General features: G+C 44.5%; 1 protein-coding gene across 1 annotated transcript; it reads left to right on the top strand.

The window, feature by feature from the left end:
• Nucleotides 1-2,302: 2,302 nt before the first annotated feature.
• SLC46A2 (solute carrier family 46 member 2) lies at nucleotides 2,303-9,541 on the top strand. The gene is made up of 4 exons (XM_066612620.1): nucleotides 2,303-3,359; nucleotides 6,313-6,396; nucleotides 7,807-7,963; nucleotides 9,484-9,541. The coding sequence occupies exons 1-4, from the start codon at nucleotides 2,303-2,305 to the stop codon at nucleotides 9,539-9,541; spliced, it is 1,356 nt and encodes a 451-aa protein (XP_066468717.1).
• Nucleotides 9,542-11,421: the final 1,880 nt, after the last annotated feature.

Raw genomic sequence — 11,421 nt, 5'->3', positions numbered from 1 at the left:
AGGGGCTCGGAAACATGCTAGCAACTGAATTGCCAGGAAAGGACATTTGCAGTATGGACAGCTAGACCAGCCCTGTTTTACCTTCACACCACTTCTTTTAAAGGACTGTCTAGTATAACAACAATGTGAACAATCTACTTGGAGACCATGATGGGGAAACAGACGAGTACTCAGTCTGTTTGGTACATACAGTTCTCCAAAGCAAAAGCCGTTACATTTGACTTTTGACTTGGATCTCCAATTCAGCTGAGTTCTGCATTTCTATTTAATCAGTTTAGAATTGCACTTGAATGCAGCCTTGGATCTCATTTTTTTCCCCTTACTCTCCTAGCAACTTCCTCTTTGCTGTCTCCTGACCACCACCAAGCAGCCAAGTTAAGAGGCACACCTCAGGATGAGAAGTCTTAGAAGAGAATTGGGGAAACAATTTCAAGTTGGCAGCAGAAGCTTATGTGAGTTGTTGGTCTCCTTTGGGTCCTGAACAGGCCTAGGTCCAGATGGACTCGAAAAAGTGTATTTCTCAAAGTATACTCCTAGGAGCTCCTGGGGCTCTCTAACACCCTTTCAGGTGCTCCCACAAGCAGACCATAAATGACTACCACCAACCCTCTGGAGCTCCCTGAGCCCCCGTGCATGTGCCAGTGGGTCTTCCTGAAACCAAAAAGCTTGAGAACCATTAGACTAGAGAAAGTCCACCAATTCATTGTAGTTTCTCTCACATGCACCCCACATCTCCATTTTATGCTTATGCTCTGGGCTTTTCCAGTGAGTTGTTAGTAATAAATGATTGAATTATTAGACAGGGTCTGCTATGGGCTGTTGTTCTCACATATTTATTAGTTATGGTCAATATCCCTTGGGATGGGGATGGAATTGCAATATGCTGGAGGATATATAGACCACAGTCTCTTGCCTGCCAGCCTCTTGTTGCTGTCCTCCTCCCAGATGAATAACTGGTCTTTCTCTGCCTGTACTGCTTTTGCTCATCATTCTGGTATGCTGCAGCTCATCATGATACTTATCTCTAGACATGGTTTGGGAACTGCTGCTATATAGGTCTCTCTTAGTCACAGGTCTTTCCCCTGTTTGCAAAACAAAACTGGATTGGGTGCAGCATAGCCTGCCTGGGAGAAGAAGCTAATTGGCAAATGTCCAGAGTTTATCCATTATGCCCATGAATCTCCCAGGGGGTGGGGGGTTGGATTCTTCCCCTCCCCCACCTGCATTCTAAATTAATTGAACATTTTAAATTTAAACTGTAAATGTACGGTTCTGATTTTTGCTGAAGAAATTTGGACAGAGATATGTTAATAAAGAGTTAGTAGACCAGCTTCAGCTCTGATTCCAGGCATTCTACAGTCAAAGCAAATGATACAGCTTGGACAGCGGTGCAGTGAAAAATTTTGAAGTGCAGGAACTTGTCCTGAGACCTCCCATAGCCACGTCCCTTGGCAAATAAACATTTGATTAGCTGATGTAAGTATCTATCCTGTCTGTTACAAAGGCAAGAGAATGCTGAGTTCCCCAAACTGCTAAGGGACTCAGTGTAATTCTTCTCTGTTCTCAGCTGACTTTGTGCTAAATTGTTTAATCAATGGCTATCTGTTTTTGATTCTCATTCTCTCCCCACTTACTATCTCCCTGTTCTGTTCAAATGGTGCTTCATGCTCCTGTCATCTCTCTCTGCCACCAGTTTAATTTTGCTCTTCTTTGAGTCCACCACTCCTCTTAGTGAAGGGTACGGTTACAAAGTATTGTGTCTTCTCTCTCTCACCCACACACACCATAACACTGCACATAATACTGGTTGACACTTTCCTGCTGCCTGTGAAAGTACATCCATTATTGCCCTCCCATCTACTTGCTTCCACAAATACAAACCACACCAATCTCAGACACAAGCCAAGGAAGCATCTCGATGGAAGAGTCCTGATATTGGGCAAGTTTTGTTTTAAAGCACAGTAAACCACACTATTTTCACTTTCTAAAATAAGAAGTCCCTCAGATGCAGCCCTGTGACTTCTTGAGGCCACTCCAGGAGGAGTAGCAGCGTGTGGGCGTACTTCTGAGCATATAAGAGGAAGCTGAGCACGAGAGAGAGAGAGAGAGAGAGAGAGAGAGAGAGCTGAATAATTATCCTGTTTGAGGAGGCGGAGAGAGCAACAAGGCAGCATCTGACCCGACTGCTTCGCTGCTGCTGGGCACAACATGATGATTTAGCTTTTACTGTCAGGAGCAGAATTTCTGGGCAGACACTCGTCCTTCTTTTCTGTCCTTCCCAGAAGACCCAACAAAAACTGTCATGGTTGGTATTACAGAAGTGTCAACCTGGATCGAGCCTGTTGTGGCTGCGGCTCAGCTTGCCAGCGCTTTCTATGATACTGGACTGCTCCTGGTGGTGAAAAACTATTACAACCAGACCAACTCCTCTTCCTCCTCCTCCTCCTCGGTACAGTCCAGTCAGGACGTGCAACAGAAAGCCATCTCCAACTTCTACATCATCTACAACCTTGTCCAGGGCCTGACTCCGCTGGTGTCAGCTTATGGTTTGGCTAAACTGGGCGATGTGAAAAACAGGAAGATCTCCATCTGCATACCTCTCCTGGGCTATTTGCTCTCTCGGGCCCTTTTGCTCCTCCTCATCCTATTATCATGGCCAATTGAGGTGATGTATGGAGCCGCTGTCCTGCATGGCCTGTCAGGTGGCTTCACCACTTACTGGGCCAGTGTCATGGCTCTGGGATCTCAGAGCTCCTCTGCGATCAGGAGGTCGCTGCGTCTGATAGCTATTGAACTCATCTATGGCATAGCTGGCTTTGTGGGGAGCATAGCATCTGGACATCTCTTTGTCAGTTATCACCTGAGTTATCGGCATGGGACGGTGCTGGTTTCTTGCAGTGTTGCTTTATATGCTTTCTGTCTCATCTACAGCCTAGTTATCCTCCGAGTCCCCAAGCCTGAAGGGTCGTCCCCAGCTGCTTCAACAGACTCGCACCATTCTGACATTAACTTGACTGATAATGAAGGAGATGTTACCTTCCGCGAACAGCCCCTTATGGTACCTTCCAAGCTCATCATTGCCATGCTCTTCATGGGAGCCGTGATGTATGATTTGGCTGTAGCCGGAGCCATGGATGTGCTGCCACTCTTTTTGCTCAAGGAACCCTTAAGTTGGGGACCAGTCTATATTGGCTATGCCAATGCTGCAGGCTACCTGATCTTTATCACCAGCTTCTTGGGAGTCTTTGTGTTCTCCAGGTGTTTAAAAGACACGACGATGATAATGATTGGAATTGTGTCTTTCTCTTCTGGAATCCTCATCATGGCCTTTGTGCGATGGACATACCTCTTTTACATTGGTGAGTCTGAACTGTTCCACCTTTTGCTCAATGAGTGTTTGACTATTGCAGGGGGGCTCAAATCCCGGCCCGGGGGCCACTTGCAGCCCTCAAGGACTCCTAATCTGGCTCACAGGGAGCCCCCAGTCTCCAATGAGCCTCTGGCCCTCCAAAGATCTGCTGGAACCCACGCTGGTCCGACGCAACTGCTCTCAGCGTGGGGGGTGACTGTTCGACCTCTTGTGTAAGTTGTGGGATGAGGGCTCCCTCCACTACTTGCTGTTTTACATCTGTGATGCAGCAGTGGCAGTGAAGGAAAGACCGGCCTTGTTTTGTGCAAGGTTTTTTATTGTCCTTGAGCTATTGCAAGACCTTCATTCATTCATATAAGCTCCATCTCCAATATATTGATTTATGTATATTTACATTTATTGAAATGTAAATTAATTTTTTCCCCGCCCCCTGACATAGTGTCAGAGAGATGATGTGGCCCTCCTGAAAAAACATTTGGACACCCCTAGACTACCGCAACCTAGTTCACCTTTAGGAAGGTCAGAGATGCTTATAAGGGGCTCCCAGGCAGTGCTTTGTTTGAGCACTGAGGCCTACTTAGTATTGTAGGCCCTCAGCCCTGGTATCTCAAATTCTGCACCAAAAAAGTTGAAGTTTTCAGACTTGTATTAATTGTGCATATGCACAAAAGGTATTTGGCAATCAATGCTACTACTAATATATTGCTCGATTTCTGCTAGCTATGGGGTGCACCTAGGCAAACCTAGGTAATTGATGTCTCACCCCTGCAAGAGATGCTTGCGCTGTTGCCCCTTAGCAGCTAAATAATGGATTCATTTATGTAGACCAATGAAGCATGGTGCATGCTCCATCCAAGATGGTTGCCAAGCTGAGACCCATGTGAACTCAGGACTAAATAAAACCCAGTTGTGACCCATTTATCACCCCTTCCCCCAAACTTATGGGGGCCTTTTGAGGTACCCTTTTGGCTTCTGAAATTTCAACACACCTTTTCTACACATTTCCAAGCTTATCTTTCTACCCTTATGGACTAGTAACATGTTTTTGTCCCCCTCCTCTCCGGGAGGAAGCCAAAATTCAGGAAGCCTGAAAGGTAGCTGAATTCTGCATCAAGACCAATATGTGCTCTTCTGCTTGCATATAATAGGGGCATACATTTCGTCCAGTCTCAAGACTTTTCTCAGGGTAAGGAAAGTGCTGCTCTGACACAACACAGTGCACTAGCTGTGCTGATGACCGGAAGCTTACTGGCATGTATCAGTGTAGTAGTAAACACCTCTGCTTGTTGTGCCATTGAAGCTTCAAAGCAAGGAGTGAGGACGTGGCCAAGGCTTAAGCTGTTTCCAGTGAGTATCACATAGCAACAGTCACTATGTACCTACCCAGCCATTGTGTATGACCTCAGCAGAGAGCAATGAACACATTCCTCACTGTGTTGCTCAAGGCAAAAATACTTCCTCTTGTGCCTGAGCTGGCATAACCTGTATTGATCCATTATGCTGGGGCTACAATTGAGACTTATTCGGACAGGTAGGGTAGTTTGTTCGCACAATGGTAGCATTTGCAAAATGAGGTGAGGTAGCAAACCACTTTCCAATCACCTTTTATCAGGGGCAAGATCCATAAAAACTAAAACAACCCAAACAAATGGACAAAAGTAAAGCCAGTTCTCTTGCCAGCAAAAGTGATGCATCACACAATCATACTTGGATAACTGCAAACTTTCAGTGGCCATTGAGATGTATGAATCAGCTGTCTCAGACAAACCACACTTTAAAAGGTTCACAGCTCCATAAGGTGGAGCAGCTCCTATGTGTGTTTCTCAGAAGCGAGTCCCACTGAGTTCAAGAAAGTTAGGAAAGTAAGGCTCGCTTTTTTTTTTTTTTTACAGTAGAGACCACTGCTAAATAAACAAGCAAATCATCTAACAAATTGGAATACTGCTTAGGGCTGCCATCCCAAACCATCCTTACTGGGGTGCTATCCAGAGCACGGGATGTTGTCATTTACAGAACTGTGTCAATGATTTCTGAGTAAATAGTATGCTCATTCCCCTGAGGGCTGGGGATAAGAATAGGCCCTCAGTTTGGCTGTACTTGTCGTAAGAGGCGACTAAACAGCCATTGGTTAGATGGGATTCGTCAGCCTGGGAAGGCAGCTCATCTGAGAGAAGGAAAACTCTGATCCCAAACCTCCACTGCCTTGTGGCTACATCCAGTTGTGGAAAAGGCTTCAGGAGTCAACCTCGAAGCAAAATCCGGAGCCGGAGTCCCTGAGACAGTTCATGGCTGAACAAAGTCACGTTCTGGCAATTCCTGCGACGCCACTGGAACCAACTGTATTGGCTTCTGCCTTTCCGTTGGACCATTTCAGCGTCATGGAGAGAGGGGATTTGCTGCATGGGTAACAGTCTGTCCTCCATACCTACTTTCACGCACTGGAGAGGACACTCTGTTCCAGAACCACCACCATTCAGAGCGTGACATCATAGTTTTCCGAGACTGAAGGATGCCAACAAGTATGCTCAGAGCATTATTGTGAAATATAGGGACTTTCAATTGGCAAAGCTGAGTCTGTGCCATCAAGTTTATCTCCTCCAAATCTACCTCCCCTCACCAGCACATCACCATTTCTGGTGTCATTAGTATCTACAAGTTATTTTGTGCCCCTTAACCCAGTGCCCTCGCATATGTTGCCACAGCCATGTGGAGCCCTCACCCCGTGTTGCTGCAATAGCTGTGAAACAGCATCCATGAATCCCGACAGCCAACTTATTGGCAAGGCCAATATTAGAAACCCAAAGTGACAATGGAGGCTGATGAACCCTGGAGCCCATGGCTATGCTGAGACCTTTGAGGGACCACTACACCTCAGGTTGCATACCAGGAAGTTTGACCTGGAGATCCACACAATTTACCCCTTCTGTTCTCTTCTGTTCCAGCTCGTGCAGTGATGCTGTTTGCTCTCATTCCCATGCCAACCATCAGGTCTTTGCTTTCCAAACATGTCCAAGGAACATCCTATGGTAAGGAGCTACTTCGAAGTAGTCTATCTTGTTTATTTCAGTGCAAAACTTCTAATAGACAATTCATTCAGAATGATTCAGGTGAACTTAGTTTCTGTCTTTTGGGGCTGTAGAGTAGAATCTTTAAACAAGCAGAGCTGGAGAAATTATGGATGGCTTTTGAACCCAACTATAGATTCTAGGTTTACCTGTAAGAATGTTCCAAAAACATTGTTGTCTTGGTGTCAAACTAAATGTTGCCTTGAAGCATGAGATTGGGGCTGGTCTGCTTGTTTGTTGATTTATTACATAGCAATGGATTGTATCCTTGCAGATGGCATCAGGGGAGTTAACCCCTCTGACCCTGGCACAGTCCCAATGGGGCACCTTCTCCCCCCACCACAGCAAAGATTAAAAGCGATCCTCCATGACCCTGTATTAGATATGGCAACTAGTTATTGAACTTTCATGCTTGGAGACAGTATATGGTATCTCTGAATGCTGGAGACAAGCAAGGGAAGGTTATTCCATTCATTCCCAGCTTGTAGTCTCCTAGAAGCATTTGGCTGACTGATTGGCCAGTGCTGGAAACAGTACACTGCGTGAGGAAAAGACCCTTTGTCAGATCCAGCAGGGCTTGTCTTATATTCAGAAGAATAGCTGCATTCGTTTATGATAGCAAAAAAGACACTCCTCTCTGCGGCATCTGTGTCCAGCAAACTTGTGTCCCAATAAATGTGTTGTCCTTTCAGATACCGCAAGACTCTGACAAACATGCAGAGCGGTTTGAGCAGCTTTTTTTCTTTCAGCACAGATTGTGCAAACTGGTTGTGTGTGCGCATGGTTTTTTGTTGTTTTTTTAAACATCCCAAATTTGTGTTGCAATAAATTCTGAACTCCACCAACCTCTGCCTCGCTGACAGTCAGCTACTATTTGTAATAGGGCTTATCACACGAGTCAAAGCCAGGTTGGGGGGGGGGGGTGAGAGGAAATCCTGTCATTATGCAGGTGCTTTTCAGCTCACTTTCACTTTGTTTGTGGGCTTTTTACTATCTTGGTCATATAGCATACATGAGACCAACTGCGATGATCACCTCTGCCTGCCCCCTCACTTCCCACTTCTTCCTCCTCTTTCCACTTCCTGGATTGAAAAAGGAAAAGGGACAGACTAGAAGAGAAAGTATGGAGCAGGGTAGGGTGGTGGACTCCACTTCCTCTTCCTTTTCCAGTCCAGAGTGTGGGAAGGGCAGAGGCTGGCATGTCCCAAGGGAAGGGGAGGGTAGCATGTGGCCTGCAACCTAAGATGCCAGGAGGTCTTTGGCAGCCGTGCTTGGTCATGTAGAAGAAAAATGGAAGCGTTTGGTTATTGGACAATTGCTTAAAATAGTCCTAATTATTGATTGTTGTGTTTTATTTCCACTCATTTCCAGGGAAGGCATTTGTGTTACTGCAGCTGTCGCTGGTGGTCACAGGGGTTGTAACATCAACCATCTATAATAAAATCTATCAAAGAACATTGAACTGGTTCAGCGGCTTCTGTTTTCTATTGTCCTGTGGCATAGGGTGCCTTAGCCTCATCCCTATCAGGTAAGCAATGGAACAGGACAAACTACTGCTTTGAGATACTGTCCTTCACAGAGTGGCTTAGTTAGCTTTCTCAGTGAACTTGTATCACATACAGTTTTCTTGCTCAGATCACCTAGAGGTCTCTCTAGAACAGCGATTTTCAACCTTTTTCATCTCATGGCACACTGACAAGGCATCAAAATTGTCAAAGGCACACCATCAGGTTTTGCACAATTGACAAGGCACACCATGCTGCCAGTGGGGGGAAATCACATCCCCATTGGCCCTACCAATTAAATGATCTTCCTCCAAATTCTTGTGGCACACCTGTGAACCACTTGTGGCACACTAGTGTGCCACGGCACAGTAGTTGAAAATGGCTGCTCTAGAAACTTACACGGGGTAGTTTTTAAAGCATTTGAGATCCTGTGCTCTGAAGAAGGTGCCAAAGCAGGCCACTCTCTGTACCACATAGTATGCTTTAAGGAAAAAGGCGTCACCCAAGCTGTTGTCTGCAGTGGACACAGTAATGAACACAGAGGGGCTTGTGGCCATCTTCACAGGCTCCATGAGATGCATAATTGTACTATACTGTAAGTTGCTTGATTTGGGAGGCTGCTCTTGAAGATTCAGGCATACCAAGGCTCCAGGAGGTTGCTTTCTGTACTAGCTCCGTACTTTTTGCAAGGAAATCCACAATGATTTTATTAACCCAGCCTGATTTCACTGGCACACACAAGATGGAATCCATTTGCACTCACATGTACAGCCAGGCACATGACAAACCTGTTTTAAGGGCTGTTCACATGATATGCTGTATTTGGGCACAAAATGCTCATACCGTGTGAATGACTGTACCTGGGTTAATTCCTGGCGTAGGTAATGAAAACCCAGCAGGCAGAGTCAAGAGACAGCTTGAACCAGGAAGCGTGTACCCACATACGATTGTGGGACTAGCCCATTAGTAGCTCCTTGATACCACTCTGGCTGCTCTCTCTTTGGGTCTGTCCTGCTTCTTTTACATTGTAATGAATAGCAGGTGCAAGGGGCAATTCAGATTGGCCTATCAGCATGGGGACGGGAGTAACCTTTTGCAGATGTGCCATTTTCCCCCCAAATAAATTGCCCCCAAAGCTGCTAAATGCCCCATATGCTGTACTTGTAAGTTTCCCTCAACACAAGAGGGAATTGATTGATTTTCATCAGGAAAACAACACTGGGGCAAAGGTTGCTGTTGGCCCAAGACAAAATCAGACCTCCTGCAAAATCTAACAGATGTGTCATCTTGCTAGTTAACCCTTAACCTAGCATCAGATAAGGGTCCAGGTCTCTCAAAGCTCTACCATGAGCACCCAGTTCATTTACTTTGATAGGCCTTATCTGTTGACATTACTGCTAGATTTAACTTCCAAGGAATTATGCATTGTCTAGCCGAAGAGAAAAGAACACAATCATTTGAGCTTTTGAAAAGGTTAGGTGGAGCTGTTGTCCTTTTTCATTTCAAATTAATTTATTCTACTTTCTTCCCCCTCCCCCAACAGTATCATTGCTTCCAAGCAAGGTATATCATCTGGTTCACTGGAGATTTTAGCCAACTGATAGCAAAGAGGACCTGTATCTATTTCTGAAGCTGACATGCTGCCCAGGAGCTGAGCCAGGAGCCTGGAGTACTGCTTGCACAAGAGATGACCTAAATCTTGTACTGGATTACACTGGGAGAAGTACTCGTACTTTAAAGTTTTAGCAACTAGCCTCAATGTTCTCACCCATAGAATGGTACAGCAGCTTAAAAACAGAGTACACTGTGAAGGTATGAAGAGTAGAACTTGCCCTAGAAGGGCTGGCATTTTGCTCACTTTTCCTGGCAGTACGGCTTCCACTGTAATCCACTGTACTCCACTGTAATCCACTGTACTGCTTCCACTTAGTACTGTAAGGAATCACCTTACAGATAACAGGATCTCAACTGTGATGCTCTACAAATATGTAATGTAGATGAGGTACATTGTTTCTAGCATCAAGCATCTCCTCGCCATTCTTCTTAGAACAAAACTAGTGGCTACTGCTATCACAGCACTACTATGTAAGATGAGACTGCATGTAGGTCTTTCCTAAAGATTAACTTTAGGTTCTTTTAAAGGCACAGAACATGTAATAAAAGGTGTGGGCCAGTTTTATAGTTTGTTCCTGAAGTAGTAGTTGCAAGGGTCACCAACAGCTCATTGATAAAAGAGAGAATGGCAGTACCGATTTTTCTTTGCCACTAAGGTTGGTGCTAGCAATTCTTGGAGATGTGATTTCTGTCCTTGCCTTAATTGTAACAAGCACATGTGAATAGTTTGTACATAAACCTGTAAATAAATGTAGAGAACAAACAGGTCATTGCACTTGTGGAATTACGACAAACTACGTACAAACTAAATTTGTAGTAAATTTGTAGATGTGGCTACAAACGAAATTTTTTAAGCTCCTGACTGAAGAGTAGCTAAGCCAGCTGCTGTGTTGTAGTACACTTCTACTGCTGACAGAATTTTGACTTTCATGTTGCATTTTCTATACAATTCCTAATAAAATACTATTTGCATTTTCTACTGTTCTGCACCATTGTGTCCATCAAGATAGTTCTGGAGTAAAGGTCAAAACTTAAAAGCATCATATGTGCCGAGATAACACACACAATGAATAAATATTGGTAAAGAAATTAATACATTTATTGGTCCAGTCCTTCAGTCAAGGTAAAAGAATGACTTTAGAAATGTACACACAAATAGTTTTATCAAGCATTACAAATTGTTTTTGCCCCCGAAATGTTTCAACTACATAGTAAACACAACATTTTTGTACATGGGCATATGAAACAGGCATATGTAAAGGTGAGCAGAACATTCCATCAGCAAGGCAGACATTTTGGACACAATCCACTGAGGGGGTCACCTACACGAGCCCTGTTGTGCTCATGTGTGACTTCCATTCATTTCAGCAGAGCAGGACAACTTCTTGGTGGATTGATGCCAAGAGTGTGGACAAAAAAAGACCCAAACATGAATACAAGTATGTGTGCTTGATTAATCTTGTAAATTGGGAAGCTGAAGGAGAAGAATCTACTCTTTGCAGTTTCCTTTTTGGCTGCTGAATATCATGCATGATATAAATGAACGTGTGTTATATGCAATATTTTTAGATGGGTTATGGTTGCACATTGCAATCGTTAGAATGACTTATCTAAAGCTGGCCTTGTGGCTTGTGGATTATCTTACCAAAACAAGCCAGCTCACTACTACTCTTTCATTTCAGCCTCGAACTACAGATAGGGAATTAAAAGTGATGCAATCCATTTAAGTTCTGCCAGCATGTTTCTTGAATAATTCCCCAGGAAATGAACTGTAGGACATTTGGGTAGCATAGATAGGCCTGCCTTTCCCTTCTTTTTTATGCATCTGTCCACAGAGCACAGAGTCAATCATCATGAAGAGGATTAT

This window comes from Tiliqua scincoides, chromosome 2 (assembly GCF_035046505.1).
Source record: "Tiliqua scincoides isolate rTilSci1 chromosome 2, rTilSci1.hap2, whole genome shotgun sequence".
In the NCBI taxonomy this organism is placed as follows: domain Eukaryota; kingdom Metazoa; phylum Chordata; class Lepidosauria; order Squamata; family Scincidae; genus Tiliqua; species Tiliqua scincoides.
The sequence above is the reverse complement of the archived record's forward strand: the minus strand, read 5'-3'. Positions and strand labels throughout refer to the sequence as shown.

Coding starts and splice junctions, on each gene's coding strand:
- SLC46A2 (XM_066612620.1), top strand. CDS start 2,303: ATGGTTGGTATTACAGAAGTGTCAACCTGGATCGAGCCTGTTGTGGCT. Junction 3,360..6,312: donor GACATACCTCTTTTACATTG/GTGAGTCTGAAC, acceptor CTTCTGTTCCAG/CTCGTGCAGTGATGCTGTTT. Junction 6,397..7,806: donor TGTCCAAGGAACATCCTATG/GTAAGGAGCTAC, acceptor ACTCATTTCCAG/GGAAGGCATTTGTGTTACTG.